The sequence below is a fragment of the Schistocerca nitens genome, chromosome 11 (genome assembly GCF_023898315.1).
Source record: "Schistocerca nitens isolate TAMUIC-IGC-003100 chromosome 11, iqSchNite1.1, whole genome shotgun sequence".
NCBI lineage: Eukaryota > Metazoa > Arthropoda > Insecta > Orthoptera > Acrididae > Schistocerca > Schistocerca nitens.
The window spans coordinates 40558720-40577435 of NC_064624.1; the positions used below are offsets into that span (position 1 = coordinate 40558720).

The window sequence follows — 18716 nt, forward strand, 5'->3', positions numbered from 1 at the left end:
GGACGCTATACATTCTATAAAGCTATATTGCGCGTATGTCACAAAAATCTATGTTTTTCTTTGTTGTATAAGGAATTAGTTTTATCATCATAAAGTCTGTCAATGTAGAGAGTAGAATATAAAACTTGTAGGGTGGATGTATGTCTGATGTTGGACATGTATGTCCTGCAGTAGAACATTGAGAGCATTGCATTCTGCATGGCTAATATTTCAGAAAACCACATGGATTTAACATTATAGTGTGTTTAAGTGCAGAACTGTATAGCCTTAGTAGTGTACGTGTTTATGTTCTACTATCATTTTTCTCTTGCCAATACCTTCTTGGCACTGACTCCAGACACTAGAACAACAGGCCACAATTGATATCACAGCTGATATACGTAAAATGTTTCTAACTCCATTCGTCTGGAGCTCCATCATTCATAAACCACACATTTATTGTTAACCGTCTGTTACATTAACATAGCACTCTCATATCTACTATACACTGATAACGGGTGCTCACCTCCTCGACATGCACACATATGGAGAGATCCTCTGCACTTGGATGGGTGTTGAGAGTAAGATTGATGTGGAACACTCTTCGTTGAGCAGCAGTTACATACTTCATGAGATGTGGAATGTAGTGGATATAGTACCCTCCTGCTTATGGTCAGTTTCAAATCAAATCGGTGACTGTGTTGCAGAGAGGGTTGGTCAAAGACAATGCAGGGAGCTCTTTCACTCTCCGACTTTGTCCTACAAATGTGAGAATACATTGTGATTCCAATCTACATAGAGTAATACGGCAAATCTTAATTAAATCTTACCGAATTTATGAAGTGTTTTGCCTAAGGAACTTAGTTTTCGCACCTTCTCTCCACTGATGGCTATTTCCTACATTAAGAAACAGTATTTGTGTCATGTGATGTAGGCTGTATAACAGGGTTCTTGATATATCCGGATGTATATGGCCCTGGCAGAGAAATGGCGGTGGTGGTTTTGCAATGATACAGAAATTGAGAACCATGCTGCAATGTCATTGGCTGACAACATCGCGACAGTGACGTGTTAAGACATTCTGCTGAATTTCCAGCTCGTCGAGGGTAGTGGTTTGCACCTTGAGTAACTGGATAAAATGTGTTGAAATTACGGAAAACGTGGTACAGTTGCGAAATTGATGGAGAATACGTAACCACTGTAGAAGATGAGATTAAATGTAGAGGTTATCACCTTTGGACAGCTGTTTGGAAACATTGTAAAACGCCATAATCTCTTCCAATTTCCATATATTGTAGTATCTTCCACATTTTTGTCAGTAAGGAACACCACCTCTGTCTCTTCTTCCAGCCACCCCATACATTGCGGTAGCAACATAATTTACATCATGTGATGTCTAGTTTTTTGTGTGAGAGCCAATGGATCAAAGTGTGTTAGTGCTGGATCAAACCTTACATGGACCTCGAAGTTATGGTACAAAAACAACATGTATGGCTGTGTACATAGCTGTAGTCATACACTGCTTTAATGTCTCACAGCAAAAACAGTGTATTAAATTGCTTATGAAACAACAACACAAGAACCCTCTCTGTATGACTGATAGTCTGCGGGTTATGGTCTTCCTCCAGTACAGGCGACAAAACTTTACTCAGATCCATGGAAATGACTTCGATCACTGGCCACCTGGTCCAGTGGACCAATACATGTATATTTAATGGGATCACCACATATGGTCGATGTCAACAAGTATACGGTGTTTGTTTCTGATATTACAGGAGAGAGGGATGTGGTAAAATTTTATTGAGTTCTCTACCAGGTGAGAATCATGAAATTTTTAATGTTAGTAGGTTTACTCCAATGGATCTTACAAAAATAACGAGGCCAGAGAAGGGGAGAGTAAGAGAGAGAGAGAGAGAGAGACAGAAGGAGAGAGAGGGAGAGAGAGAGAGAGAGTGAGTGAGATACACTATGCCATCAACAAAGATTCAGACACCATTACACTGTCGTATTTCCGATGTAATCATAAGAATACCATAAAGGAATTAGGACATGCACAAGGGGTTATGTGCAGACTGCTGAATTTGTTTGTGTTGTCTATGCATACTCTGCTTGGTTGTGAATTTCCTCCTCTACATTAGTGTGCAATTTTTCTCGTTATGATAGCTCTCTGTCTAGTCAGTAATGGGTGGAGGACTAGACAGCCTTCCAACTAATGGAATAGAGCTCTTGGAATGTGATGAGATTACGAGACAAACAGTGGGCGTCTGTAACTTGGCGGAGTACATTCATACTCTTGAAATCAGGTGTATCCAAATCCTGTTATCGAAGACTGGAGGACTCATGACAATATGACAGGTAAATGATAATCTGACGAAACACATTACAACCTCTCACATACATCTCGAGAAGTGACGCAATACGGGACTAATACGAACATTTCCACAGAGAGACAATCAGCAGCAGAAGTTCTGTATTTGTTTTCTCTATAAATTAGAGACGACGTTCTTCCTTAATTGTTTAGTGTGCCTGTAAATGGATGAACTGACATCTTAATATGTATATTAAATTTACATCTAGATCTATATTCATACATCGCAAGCTATTGTACGGTGAGTAGCTAAGGATACCCTGTACCGCTAATGCTCATTTCTTTACCTATTCCACTCGCACACAGGACGAGGGAGAAAAAGTTGGTCTACACGCCTCCGTGTGAGCTCTAATTTTTCTTAGCTTATGTTTGTGGTCTATACGCAGACTGTATGTTGGCAGCAGTAGAATCCTTCTGCAGTCAGCTTCAGATGATCGTTCTCAATACATTTCCTTGAAAAGAACATCATATTCCCTCCAAGGATTCCCATTTAGGAAACACATCTCCAAACGTTTTGGTTTGCAGACGAGGTGAGGGGGAGCATATTGTTGAACATCCTGGTATTTATCCCAGTGACATTTAAGCTCACATTCCTTCTGAGAAAGATGGTACAACTTTAGCAGGTGTGGAATCAGCTGCCTGACACAGTGAGCAGTTGGTTGTTGGACAGGAGCAATAGAGCTCTGATACGAGGGGTTCACGACCGAGTGGTGGGAGTGATAGCTGTTCACATGCAACCCAGTGGCAGGGTGGTGATGGGGGCGAAGGCTATGCGGGAGTGGTGAGAGGTGTGAATCATCCTTCAGCGCCCATACACCGTCAGGTCTCAGTAGGACTGGTTTGGGAGTGGCATACCAGAATTCTAAGTGACTTACTTTCTCCAGCATGACAAGGCAACCGAGAGACAGACCATAATTAGAGTTGGATATCTTCAACTATTTTAAGACAGTTAGCACCCATTTTGAAATTTGAGGAAGTAAGTTCCTAGCCTGTGGGGAACCTCCAGACACGCCGCAGGGGCATCTTCAACAGTTACGTAACGAGTCTAATCTGACTGCAAAGAAAAATAAAATTACTCACCATGCAAAGCGACTCTCATGATCAATTTAATTAATTAGTCAGTCAATTTGATACCAATGACATGCTGCTGGGAGGGTGGAGGCGAGGGTGAAATTACCACAGATATTATTTGAGAGTTGAATTGGTAATCAACGTTTTTTTCTTTGTGGCGAAATTTTTTAACGAAATTTCAGCCTCCCAACTACACAGGGAAAGATGATCATATTAAATTTAGCTACAGTACCGAATGTATAAAGTGATATGATATGTGGTATAAACTTGATATTTACAACTACTCTGTGCTGCTTCTTTGAGAAACTTTGCAGGTGACGTGGCATTTGGTTATTTTAAGAGAGTTAGAATATGAGGAGACATCTTGATACAGAGTTAGAGAATGCTTTCAGCACCCCATCATGAACCAAGACTGAGATTATTATTCTAGTCCTTGGAAGCAGGATGAGGCAGATATTAAGCTGATAATAACATTTTTTTCTACCTGATGAGAGCAGGGGAAATACAGTCTGTGCCACAGTTCTGCACAAGATTCTCATAACAAGTAGGTTGAAGTGTTGGAAACCACACAACTTATCCAGTTTGTGGAATGATGGTGACTTGAACTGTTGTCTGTAGCCCATTGTGATGTGTGCCAGGCAGTCAAACCAGGTGGGTCATGTAGAAAGAAAAGTCTTGGGTTTGCTTTTCCACAGAAATGTACATAATTGGAGTCATATCAGGCCAACAGGTGTATCTCTCAGATGTCTTGAGGACTTACCAGAACCCTTCTGTTGGAGGCTGGAGGCACATTTAGTCAATGTGTACATAGGAAAAACGTTGCATGGAATTAGAAAAATGACCTATTGGCCAATGTACGTAGTGGTTACTTTTGCTGCCTGTAGTGCAACACATGCTCTAGTGCATGATCAACAGCCTTTCCTAGCACTCGGCCAAATGTATCTGTCCTTGGCAAGTTTAATTGTGGTATTAGCTACAGAGTGAGTGTTTTTGTACGCCTTGATGAACACTTGCTTGCAAAAAACAGCAGCAGGCATGGTAAGTTGTGGAGGTAGTTGAGGGGTACTGCACCACAATAAAGTTTTTGACTCCCTTAAATATAGTTCTTTTGAGCTGAATTCCCATGTCTCCACTCGCATAAGCTCCCCTGTCTGTATGTTGTCTGCTTATTCTGACACGAATTTGGCCAATCAGTGATATAGAAAATTTCATTGACCTCAAAAGATAGTTGGCCAGCATGTTTTCAGCTCCTTTAACATGTCTCACGTCTATGGCAACTTGACTAATAATAATTCTAACTGCTGAAACCACAAAACCACCTCAGAGAAAGGTTTCCTTAGGCCTTGTAAAGGCAAAAGTAATGGGCCTGTTGTCTGTATAAAACGGAAACAGTATACCCAAAAACAGTGTCACTCAGAAGGTAAAGCCAGTTTACCTGTTACCTGTCTCGTTCATCACAAAAAACGATGAGCAGTTTCATTGAACCATAGATGGCAGCAACACCTATGCTACCATCCTCTACTGAAGATATCCTTCATGCTACACAGCCCCTGACACCTGTTTACATAAGTATCGTTCATCAAGTTTGCCACAAATTCCCACACATTTTGAACTTTGCACTACTACAGGAAGGGAGCGGGCGGGGGTGAGGGATTGGAGTGGCCTTGTGATGTTGCTTGATATTGACATACAGCATTTGTCAGGCACATTGCATCTCTGAGGTGCTTAAAGCAAACTATCACCTCTCTTTGGTACACGTTCATAAACTGTCTCTCTCTTGTGGTACAAGTTAATGGTGGATGCTTATTTGCAAGTTGTGAATAAATTTTCGTTTTTTTAAGCATTCTTATATTGTGATGTTTGTTATGGTTAAAATACCCACAAATACGGCCAATGACATGTGTAACATTATTCTTTTCAGTAGGTGAAGTGAATTGATTAAATTATTTTTAACATGCAGAGCGCCAAAATTACTTTTATGTGTCTGGTTATTATGAATTTTAGGGTTGGTTACTGATTTTCATAGTTGTTCGATACATGGAAAAAACTAGATGTAGTGACACAATGACCTATAGTGAAGTCTGAAACCTAGGTTGGGGCTGGAGTTTAACCCCTTGACTGTGAGTCGGCGAAGCCAAAAAATGGGAATGGAAGGAAACGTAGGTGTGCTGACAGATTGATCTGCAGAGTATTTGTAGCGCAAGGCCTTGACGCGTTGGAATGTGACAGTTCAGTTGTGAGTTACAAAGCCAATGAGGCTCGAGATGAAAGTACGACTGAAATTAAAAAAACTGATGTGTACTATAGCCTGAGATATATGTTCGACATTGCAGTCATCTACTTGTGTGTCTTATTTACGATTTTGCAAAAACTGTTTCTAAGTGATTAAATTGTAACCTAACAGAATAAAATACCAGCTGACTTTATTTAGGTACCATAGAAAATTCTGAATGAGCTTCCAGATTTGCTGTTGACAGCTGGCTTTGAAAGTACACTTTTATCCAGTGTTTTAATTAAAATGTGTTTGCCTGGCTGTTGTCATGCAACAAAAAAGACATATGGCATCTAACCAGTGATTTTTATTTTATTGTGTCTTGTATCAGCAGGTAAGTTTTGTCACTAAAGTAGTAGACACTACAATCAACCTTTATTTGGTGCTTAACACACATATTTAAAAAAAAAACCTTATTTTATTTGTAAACTATATTGAGCCTAGTGTGAGTACCTTTGTGGTATGTATTTTCCACTGAGATTGAACATGAGTACTTTTTTAAACACTACAGATGGCGGAAACCTATAGCCTTGCCAAGAAAAAGAAATTAGGCAAGTCACTATAGATGTATCTGATGTTGCAACTTTCTATTATAGGATTTTGATACTAATTAATTAATGAATAGACACTGTTTTAACATGTTCCTGGAGCTATAATTTGGCAAGTATGAAATGTAAACAAAATTTTTGTTATGTGGCAAAATGTATTTAAGCTTTGTGAAAGGAGTCTAATTCTATATTTCAGCAATTACTTTCAATTGATGCTTGTTAGTAAGGTAACACATTTCCATTTTCCTTACCAAAGAGTGACAATAGTTTTAGAGAACACTGAGTATAGGCACATAGATATTTACATTACTGCACAACTATCAGTATTTTAAGATTTCCAGCATAATAAATTTATATTCGTTTTTTGGTCACAACTGTTACAATGAAATGGCAACAGAAAATTTATTAGTGCTTTCAGATATTTAAAGCTAAATTTGAACTGACATCAAACCCCATAAAGAACGAAAAACTGTTCTTATAAACACAAACACTGATTTACTACGAAATATCCTACACATAGCACTTGCAACTTCCGAAAATTCTCAAAAGAGCGTTTTGTTTGAAGTTGATATACATTTAAAATCTAGGTGAAAGATTTTTTGAACGAGGATACCATTGCTAAATTGTATCAAGCTTGCTTTACTTGAACTTCTTTAAAATCTAATAGATGCTTCCAGATAAAAGTTAATTGGGTTATCATACCTTAATGCACATTAAACTATGTGTAGGTTATGGCCTCTATTTTGTCAGTAATATATTATTTTGTAACTTAGTATTTTTGTATTATTTTTTCTATTGATATTTTCAAATATTTATGGCTGCTTTGAATAAGGTTAGTTTTACTAGTGTGGTCATTTTGTCTTTAACTGCTGTACAGTTGTTCATAGTATTTCAACTAATCCTTACAACTGCTAAAAAATATCGTCACATTAATACAATAACTAGTTTACTCGACCTTTTGCATCTTTGGTCATCACTATTACTCTTCCCTCTGCTACAGCTAGGGATCTCTCAGGATTTACTGTTGGATCACAATACTCACTTCAACAAATGTGCGAATATTATGTCAGTGAGCATTTCTCTGCAGCAAATAGCTATCTTGAATTGTACAGGTCTTCCTTAGTAAGAACTGCCAATGGTAGGATACCTGTGATGCCTGAGGCAGATATCTTGAACTACACAACTCTAATACCTAAACTTCATACACAGAAATATTTATGTTGTCTGTGTGTGACTGTAACACTGTTTATATTGGCAACAACGTTTGATGTGCATTTTTTCCCCATTCTTTCTGATTTTGTCCTGTTTATGCTATAAAGAGTGAAAAAATCAGGGGTGTTTGTTTGATTTCAGAGCTCTCCAGTAGTATCAATTTGTTAGTTATGAGTTCCAGAGGAAAATATGATGGAATTTATTCTATAGAATTTGCAGTCTCTTGCTTGTATGTATAACAAAAGTCTTCCGAAATACCGTAGCTTTGAAATCAAATTTCGACACTTTATTTCTTTTTCCTGTTACCTTCACTTGCTGTAGATGCAGAGTGGAAATTTTTTTAAAATTTTTGCCAAGCTGAAGAGTAAGGGAAGTTTGAAATACAGGATACACACTTGGTTTCTGTTCTTCTGTAAGTAGCCTTGATTCTTCATGTTTCCTGAGTGAGAAACCACTTAAATCAGCTACATTCCCCATACTTTCCTCGCCAGTGACACAATCATGACTCACACTCGCCATCGGATATCTCTCCTATTTTGGAATACCAACCAACATCTGGTGATCAATCAGATGAAGAGCCACAAAAATGAGCAAATGTTAATTTGAGGCAATTAAAGGCAACGGATGGTAACAAGGTTCAGAGCTATTGTAGACAGCCAATTAAGGTGAAATTACTGATGTGCACCCCTTTAAAGAACAGAATTTAGAGACATGGGAGAAACACTTTCAAGGACAAGCAACGCCATAAAAAATATATAAACATTGAGAACACAGGGTTATAAATGTTTTCAAAATCAGATACCAGTGCAAAGAATCCTACATTTCACCCAGGGAATTCCATTTTCCAGGAGCTTACATGAAAGATCCATGTTGAGACAACTGCAGAAGTAAATGTCATGAAGTTTTTCCATTCAGAAAGGCTGAAAATTTTTTAAAGATATTGCAAATTAGAGATGCATGAGAAAAAATAGGCTTTATTTTCAGTAATTCAGGCAAGATCTTTAAAAAAGCTAGCACATGAGCGAAATTAAAAGGAACTTCACTGTTATGTTCCACTTGCTATGACTGATTTAAAAATTATGTTTATTCATCACAGTGAAATGGAATGTATCTCATTGCATTTGGCAGTCACTACAGAATTTTAAAAAGAGTTGGTAAAAGTGAACTGGCCTGCTGACTGGAATACTATTGCTGAATATGCGAGAAGTGGTTGACAAACCTTATATTGTTCATGAAACAACCCGTGAGAAGATAATCAATTGATAATATCATGTGATTTGGTACTTTGCTGTTATGAAAGAAGATGTGAACATGAAACCAGTCACATGGCAAAGACCGAGTGAGGTGGTGCAGTAGTTAACGCACTGAATGCGCAATTGGGAGAACTATGGTTCAAACCAATATCTGACCATAGAGATTTAGGTTTTCCGTTACTTCTCTAAATCGCTCCAAGCAGAAGCCAGGATGTTTCATTTTAAACGGCACAGCTTGCTATCTTCCTTCTCCAACCTTAACAAAATCTGAGTTTGTGCTCTGTCTCTAATGACCTTGATGTCGATGTGACGTTAAATCCAATCTTCCTTCCTTCTTCGGACGGGAATGTCATAATTCAACGTCCACATGTTATGCGATTTAAAGAAAACTTTGACGAAGTGTTTAGCGTTCATAACTCTAACAAGAAAATTCAACAAGATCTCTCTGTTAAGCAACTTGCATATGAGCGTGCTTCCTGTAACAAAGGAAAATTGCAATGATGTGATGTCCGTGTTCAGATCAGTGTTTCCCACACAGGACAGTGAAGATTTAAAATTCCAAGAAATTTTCAAACAGATTCCTTCAATAACAGCTGTTTTAAGTTATCTAGTTGTTGTACTAAAATAGCGATAAGGATTTACCAAAGAGATAGAATATCCTATGAAATTTAATTTCCGCATTTTGTATGTTCAGTTTTTCTATGTTGTTTATGTCACAGCGCACGGCATAGTCTTTGTCTTGTTGCAAGAACTTTGGTTTAGTTGGTTTCAGTGTTTTGTCAGCTGCAACCTTGTTGTTATGCGGGAAGTTGTGTGTGACATTGCCCAGGTAATTTATAAGCGTTTATAAACTGCAAACAAGACTAAGAGAAGGAAATTGTTTCGGTAGTAAATTAACATGGTACTTCATTTCTATGACAATAAGTTGAGCTTGATGAGAATAATAGTTCGTGAATATCTTGTGATGACGCTATGGTAGCTATGTTTGTGGCTGCTGTCTTATTATTTTTAGTGGGTACATAAGGATGAGATTTTATTCCGTATTTAATTGTGATCACGTCACCTATAGAGTGCTTGGTGACGGTGTGTGAATGTTGTAATTTTCTCAGATTATGTTCATACCAACCAAATACCTGAGTTATTAGTGCTTGCTGTTTTTGGCCTGGCCTGTAAAATCGCTACGTGTATCTTCGTAAAAGAAACGGCTGAGATTGTGATGTGTTGCCTGGAGCAGTTCGTCTGTAAAGTGATCGTATACTTACTTAGTGACTGACGAAAAAATGCGGACAGTGAAGTTCAAACATTCGCTATGTTAGTACGGTTATGTTGACTTACTTGGCTGTAATAATGGTTGTGATGATAATTTGCTGTGATGTGATGTAGATATATAGCGGCTCCAGATTTTAGGGCCAACGTAAGGAATTTTTTCAAGTGCCCACATTTACATCATTTCATGGTTTGAGTATGTTCGCATGAAAGAAAATGCTGTAATTCTGTTGCATTGTCTTAGGTTTCATTGTGCTTTGATTACTCGTGGCGTTGGTATTCGTCTAATCATGTGTAAATACCAGATTGTTGTTGTATGTGGGTTTTAATGGAGTTCTTTAGCACACTGGACTCGCATTCGGGAGGACGACGGTTCAATCCCGTCTCCGGCCATCCTGATTTAGGTTTTCCGTGATTTCCCTAAATCGTTTCAGGCAAATGCCGTGATGGTTCCTTTGAAAGGGCACGGCCGATTTCCTTCCCAATCCTTCCCTAACCCGAGCTTGCGCTCCGTCTCTAATGACCTCGTTGTCGACGGGACGTTAAACACTAACCACCACCACCACCACCTTAATGGAGTTCTGTATAAGAATGCTGTAACAGTATTTAGGAACTGTCGAAAGACGAGGCACAAATTAACTGTAATTTCTCTAACAAAAAGCATTACACGTCATCAGAAATCAATAGATCATTCATCACAGTTACAGTTAGTAGGAAGTCGTTTCAGTAAATCAGTTGTGCAAGGGAAAACTCACCAATGTTTAATCTTGATGGTAATCAAGAATGAGAGCTTACACTTCGCTGTGTGCAGTCTGCAGTACAGATATATGGTTTTCTTTAATAACAGGTAAAAATTCCAAAATCATGCTTACTGTAAATTGAGTATACATCCGTGAATGAATAGAGGAAGAAAGTTTCAAGGAAATACCTGTGTTGAAAATGCATAGTCACTGATAAACAATCCATATGTCCGGATTTTCATCATGTCCCTTTCACACTGAAATTAACACAGTGAACCAACTGTAGAATGAAATATTTGGTGTTATTCAATAATTTCGCTGCACCATTGACTGCTTTGATTGTCTGTAATACTGATGTTAGTGCATGCACTAAAAAATACACATGTTCCATAATTTTCGCATTAGGACAGTATCCATAAACTAGTGTTACGAAGGAGCAGTTGCAACTGTAACTACTCTGTTTGCAGTGCATGTTAGGTTATGATTGTTCTCACTCTTCATGACATGTGAAATGTAAATGAGTTTATATCACTGAACATACTTTTCCTCAGGCACTTTGAATCTGTTTCCTGTGTACTCACCCATCTACTGCACCCAATAGATGAGTGAAAATACTGCCTTTGAGCTATGCCTATTGCTAACAACAAAAACTGAGTACAACTGTTCTTATGTGATTGCTTTTTTCAGACAGTAGAACTGAAGCCATGGACCAACAGCCAACTAAGTGGATAAAAAAAGAGGAAACGGATGAAGTACAAACTGAGTTACACTTCACGGTAAGTGACTTACTTGTATTTCTTAGCAATGTTTCATTAATTTCTGTGTGCAGTATGGTGCATTTTGCACAGTGCATTGAAATAAGCCTTGTATTAAATCTCGCATAGAACCGAGCATGAGTTTCAGTTTAATATTCAGTAAACATTGAAAATTTTTAATGCACAACCCAATTATACTGATAAAGTGGTTGCCATAAAGTGGGTATATTCTGCTCTGATACGTTCCTTTTAAATGACAACCTTAATGTGCAGCTTAAGAATAACTATGACTATAGTGAATGTTAGCAGTGCCATTAAATTTATAAATGGTGTGGGTGAAGTTAATGCATTATTGCAGTGTAGGATTGGGGTTGTTTGGGTGAGGAGAAGGGAAGGAAGTTGGCCATGCCCTTTCAAAGGAACAATCCCGGCATTTGCATGGAGCGATTTAGGGAAATCAAGGGAAACCTAAATCAGAATGGCCGGAAGCAGGATTGAACCATCGTCCTTCTGAATGAGAGTCCAGTGTGCTAACCACTGCGCCACCTTGCTCTGTTTCTATTATTGCAGTGTATCATGGAATGGAATGAGAATTGTAATTTAGTTATTAATGATGTAAAATAAATTATTTGTAAATAATTTTGAAGTGACATTTGCATGTTCACTAATCTGTGAAGTACATTTTGTAGTACTATTAACATTAGGTGTTGACTTCTAATATGTGAACGAAGTATAAGTAGAACTGTCAGCAGTAAAGTTGCATTTCAGACAAATATCACATGGAAGCATAAACTGTTACACAGCCCGTAGATGCAGAATGAATTTGTATGTTGGCAGCAAAGTTTTGATGAAGCCATGGGGTTACACATTAAATATTCACAGGTTTGTTCATAACCACTTTCTGTGTTTGCTGCATATTGTTAGTGAAACTGACAGAATGTTAGTTATTGGTGTAAATAATCTTACATATATGTGTCACTTAAAATCTGATGCAGTGCAACCATTAGTTGCATACTCAGCTATAAGAAGGCAAACAAATTCACTTTATGCCACTAGTATTTTTATTCTGCCAACCAGAACTGAGGGTCGTGACATAATCATGCGAACCACTTGTGAACTGTGTGTGCTGAACAAATCTGTTTCAACATCCATCTTGGGTGCAATTCCAGAAGTACTGTGATAGCATTAATGCAGAATTTGCATTTGAATATATGCGAGTGCTTAATTATCATTCGTACAAACTTTGTGAACAGCTTGCAATTGAATTGACGATCAGTATCACAACAGTAATCCTAAACAATCATTGTGAGGAAATAACAGGAAAGTAAATATACTAAATATTAATAAATACAGTAAAAGAGTGGGTAGACCCAACATAGTTCAGGCTTTGGATTTAACCCCTGACGTAAAGATGGTTTGGCATATAGAATGATAAGTATGCACAACACATAGTGTGTGAATGAAACGCAGATTGAACTTGGTCCTGAATCTGAGAACTATTCAAAGGCTACAAGGTTAAAATGTGGTGCTAGCCCCCTTGAAATATTGGTTGTGGTGAGACTGCTCCATAGTGCAGCTCAAGGCCTAGCCTAGGTTGAAAGGTGGCAGTGTGGGTGTGTGCTGACAAAGCCTAGAAATGTGAAAGCCAAATAAGGGATGTGGTAACAGATTGACCAGTAGCACAGCCAAATGTTTACAAAAAAATCCAAATGATGCCCAGAATGGAACTTTTACCCACAAGAAGTCTTCTCTTACGTTTTGTGCTGTGTTAGTTGGACTGAACTTCCCTGTCACCTTAAGAGATGCATGTAGACATTATATCAGTTGAAGGCCACCTTCTTTGCCAAATTAATTAAAACTTAATTTTTATTTTGTGTATATTTTGGGCATGAGGACTTGCTGGAAAGTAATGGCTCAAAATTTTTATTTTAATATTATCGAAGCATTTTAATTAAAACAAACTTTATTAACATTTTACATCTTTGTCCTTCATGTTTATGTATTTATTTCAAACATAAGTCACCGTGGCACTGAAAGCCTTTCTCCCAATGAGACACCAGGTTGTTGGTGTCATCACTGTGGAATGTTTGACTTTGTTGGCAGACCCACGACCCACATCATCACCTCTGCTCACACCAATTCATCACTAACAAAGTTAAGTCCTCGAAGGTGGTAATTAGGTTTTGGAAAAAGTTCAAAATTCATTGGGTCCAGCTGGGACACTATGGAGGATGGTCAATAATAATGAATCAAACAGGTTAGGCATACAGGTGCAAAAAAAAATAAATAAATAAATAAATAAATAAATTAAAATATTGTATGGTCTGGCATTGCTGTGCTGAAGGAGCGAGTGCTCCACGTGTGGGTGAACTATTTGAATTTGTGTTCTGTTTTCTGGGGGTTTTCTCATGTGCCAACACAGTTAAATAACACTCACCCATGTTACACTCTGTAATTCAGAACTCTCCAGCAGGAGGATTGTGTCAGGGAAGTGGGAACATTGACAGAGTAATATGCATGACAAGTAATATTTTAACTGATATTAAGAACAGAATAAAAATTTTGGAGGCATTATTTCCCAGTAAACCTTCGTAATAAATTGATGCATTTGGCAATTGCCTCCAATGTTCTGTAATGTTTCGTTTGGCATTACCCAGCATCCATTTGAAAGTCATAATACTAAATCCATATACACATCAGCCAAAATATTACTACCAACAATCTGCTATCGATATAAACTCATCCAGGCAATAGCGCCTCACCTTGTCTGCTGATCAGACACACACATGATGCATGGAGTATCAGTGAGCATGCTGTCTGCGTGTAGAATCGGGATGCACACAATCTATCTGAATTTAGCTGAGAGCAAATTTTGATGGCCTGAAGTCTTGGCATGAGCATTTTGGAAGCTGCAAAGCTTGTTGGGTGTTTGAAGAGTATTGTGGCGGTTGTCTTCAACACATGTCAAAACAAAGGTGGAACCATGTCCAGACATTATGGGGTTAACCAAACATCCCTCATGACAGATGGTAGACATCATAGACTGGGCAGACTGGTAAAACAAGACAGGCAGCAAACTGTGGCGTTACTAACATCAGACATTAATGCTGGGCAAAGTAAAAGTGTGTCTGAATGCACAATGCTCCAGACACTTCTAATGTTGAGTCTGTGCAGCAGATGACCCACAAATGCATGAGTGTTAATGCCATGCCATCGACAACTACATCTGAAATAGGCATGTAGCTGTTTGTGCTGGATGTTGGCTCAATGGCAAAGCACTGCATGATCTGATGAATCTCGATACCTTCATCAAACTTTTGGGAGGGTGCATTTCCATCACCCACAGGGAAAAACCTCCTTTACTCCTGTACTGGCAGGATTTCCATTATACTCTGGGAAACAGCCATGTGGGTACCCATGGGAAAGTGGAGCTCGTGTGAGGAACTGTCAGAAAAGGAGTATTGTAAACTAGTTGCAAACCACAGCCACCCCCTACGTTTTTGTTGTGATCTTCAGTCGTGAGACTGGTTTGATGCAGCTCTCCTTGCTACTCTATCCTGTGCAAGCTTCAACTCTGAGTAACTACTGCAACCTACATTCTCCTGAATCTGTTTAGTGTATTTGTGCATTGGTGTCCATCTACTATTTTTATCCTCTGCGCTTCCCTTCAGTACTAAATTGATGATCTCTTGATGCTTCAGAATATGTCCTGCCAAGTGTTCCCTTCTTCTAGTCAATTTCTGCCACAAATGTCTTTTCTCTCTTCTGTTCAGTACCTCCTCATGAGTTACATGATCTACCCATCTAATCTTGTCTAAACTGTTTATTGTTCGTGTTTCTCTTCCATACGTGGATACACTCCATACAAATACTTTCAGAAGATATACTGGCACTTAAATTTACACCTGATGTTAACAAATTTCTCTTCTTCAGAAACAATTTCCTTGTCGTTGCTAGTCTAAATTTTATATTATCACTACTTCGACCATCATCAGTTGTTTTGTTCCCCAAATAGCAAAACTCTTCTACTACTTTAAGTATCTCATTTCCTAATCTAATTCTGTCAGCATCACCTGATTTAATTTGTCTACATTCCATTATCCTTGTTTTGTTTTTGGTGAAGTTCATCTTATACACCCCCCCCCCCTTTTTCAAGACACTGTCCATTCTGTTCAGCTGCTCTTCCAGGCCCTTTGCTGTCTCCGACAGAATTGCTATGTCATCGGCAAACCTGAGAACTTTTATATCTTCTCCCTGGATTTTAATTCCTACTCCAATTTTGCTATTGTTTCCTTTACTGCTTGCTCAATATACAGATTGAAGAGCACCGGGGATAAGCCTGTCACACTCCCCAAATACTGCTTCCCTTTTATACCCCTTGACACATATAACTGCCATCTGGTTTCTGTTTTTTTTTTTTTGTCATCAGTCTACTGACTGGTTTGATGCGGCCCGCCATGAATTCCATTCCTGTGCTAACCTCTTCATCTCAGAGTAGCACTTGCAACCTACATCCTCAATTATTTGCTTGACGTATTCCAATCTCTGTCTTCCTCTACAGTTTTTGCCCTCTACAGCTCCCTCTAATACCATGGAAGCCATTCCCTCATGTCTTAGCAGATGTCCTATCATCCTATCCCTTCTCCTTATCAGTGTTTTCCACATATTCCTTTCCTCTCCGATTCTGTGTAGAACCTCCTCATTCCTTACCTTATCAGTCCACCTAATTTTCAACATTTGTCTATAGCACCACATCTCAAATGCTTCGATTCTCTTCTGTTCCGGTTTTCCCACAGTCCATGTTTCACTACCATACAATGCTGTACTCCAGACGTACATCCTCAGAAATTTCTTCCTCAAATTAAGGCCGGTATTTGATATTAGTAGACTTCTCTTGGCCAGAAAGGCCTTTTTTGCCATAGCGAGTCTGATTTTGATGTCCTCCTTGCTCCGTCCGTCATTGGTTATTTTACTGCCTAGGTAGCAGAATTCCTTAACTTCATTGACTTCATGACCATCCATCCTGATGTTAAGTTTCTCGCTGTTCTCATTTCTACTACTTCTCATTACCTTCGTCTTTCTCCGATTTACTCTCAAACCATACTGTGTACTCATTAGACTGTTCATTCCGTTCAGCAGATCATTTAATTCTTCTTCACTTTCACTCAGGATAGCAATGTCATCAGCGAATCATATCATTGATATCCTTTCACCTTGTATTTTAATTCCACTCCTGAACCTTTCTTTTATTTCCATCAGTGCTTCCTCGATGTACAGATTGAAGAGTAGGGGCGAAAGGCTACAGCCTTGTCTTACACCCTTCTTAATACGAGCACTTCGTTCTTGATCGTCCACTCTTATTATTCCCTCTTGGTTGTTGTACATATTGTATATGACCCGTCTCTCCCTATAGCTTACCCCTACTTTTTTCAGAATCTCGAACAGCGTGCACCATTTTATATTGTCGAACGCTTTTTCCAGGTCGACAAATCCTATGAAAGTGTCTTTATTTTTCTTTAGCCTTGCTTCCATTATTAGCCGTAACGTCAGAATTGCCTCTCTCATCCCTTTACTTTTCCTAAAGCCAAACTGATCGTCACCTAGCGCATTCTCAATTTTCTTTTCCATTCTTCGGTATATTATTCTTGTAAACAGCTTCGATGCATGAGCTGTTAAGCTGCTTGTGCGATAATTCTCACACTTGTCAGCTCTTGCCGTCTTCGGAATTGTGTGGATGATGCTTTTCCGAAAGTCAGATGGTATGTCGCCAGACTCATATATTCTACACACCAACGTGAATAGTCGTTTTGTTGCCACTTCCCCCAATGGTTTTAGAAATTCTGATGGAATGTTATCCATCCCTTCTGCCTTATTTGACCGTAAGTCCTCCAAAGCTCTTTTAAATTCCGATTCCAATACTGGATCCCCTATCTCTTCTAAATCGACTCCTGTTTCTTCTTCTATCACATCAGACAAATCTTCACCCTCATAGAGGCTTTCAATGTATTCTTTCCACGTATCTGCTCTCTCCTCTGCATTTAACAGTGGAATTCCCGTTGCACTCTTAATGTTGCCACCGTTTCTTCTAATGTCACCAAAGGTTGTTTTGACTTTCCTGTATGCTGAGTCTGTCCTCCCGACAATCATATCTTTTTCGATGTCTTCACATTTTTCCTGCAGCCATTTCGTCTTAGCTTCCCTGCACTTTCTATTTATTTCATTCCTCAGTGACTTGTATTTCTGTATTCCTGATTTTCCCGGAACATGTTTGTACTTCCTCCTTTCATCAATCAACTGAAGTATTTCTTCTGTTACCCATGGTTTCTTCGTAGCTACCTTCTTTGTACCTATGTTTTCCTTCCCAACTTCTGTGATGGCCCTTTTTAGAGATGTCCATTCCTCTTCAACTGTACTGCATACTGCGCTATTCCTTATTGCTGTATCTATAGCGTTAGAGAACTTCAAACGTATCTCGTCATTCCTTAGTACTTCCGTATCCCACTTCTTTGCGTATTGATTCTTCCCGTCTAATGTCTTGAACTTCAGCCTACTCTTCATCACTACTATATTGTGATCTGAGTTTATATCTGCTCCTGGGTACACCTTACAATCCAGTATCTGATTTCGGAATATCTGTCTGACCATGATGTAATCTAATTGAAATCTTCCCGTATCTCCCAGCCTTTTCCAAGTATACCTCCTCCTCTTGTGACTCTTGAACAGGGTATTCGCTATTACTAGCTGAAACTTGTTACAGAACTCAATTAGTCTTTCTCCTCTTTCATTCCTTGTCCCAAGCCCATATTCTCCTGTAACCTTTTCTTCTACTCCTTCCCCTACAACTGCATTCCGGTCACCCATGACTATTAGATTTTCGCCCCCCTTTACATACTGCATTACCCTTTCAATATCCTCATACACTTTATCTATCTGTTCATCTTCAGCTTGCGACGTCGGCATGTATACCTGAACTATCGTTGTCGGTGTTGGTCTGCTGTCGATTCTGATTAGAACAACCTGGTCACTGAACTGTTTACAGTAACACACCTCTGCCCTACCTTCCTATTCATAACGAATCCTACACCTGTTATACCATTTTCTGCTGCAGTTGATATTACCCGATGTTCATCTGACCATAAATCCTTGTCTTCCTTCCACTTCACTTCACTGACCCCTACTATATCTAGATTGAGCCTTTGCATTTCCCTTTTCAGATTTTCTAGTTTCCCTACCACGTTCAAGCTTCTGACAT

At 38.8% G+C, this 18716-nt stretch overlaps 1 protein-coding gene across 2 annotated transcripts in view; it reads left to right on the plus strand.

The window, feature by feature from the left end:
- The first annotated feature begins 9475 nt into the window (after positions 1-9475).
- Positions 9476-18716, plus strand: part of LOC126213267 (uncharacterized) — a 163890-nt gene continuing 154649 nt past the window's right edge. For both annotated transcript variants that reach the window (XM_049940931.1, XM_049940930.1), the window contains exons 1-2: positions 9476-9532; positions 11397-11485. In XM_049940931.1, the coding sequence (XP_049796888.1) occupies positions 11414-11485 (72 nt within the window). In that variant the 5' untranslated portion in view covers positions 9476-9532; positions 11397-11413. The remainder of the gene's footprint in view (positions 9533-11396; positions 11486-18716) is intronic.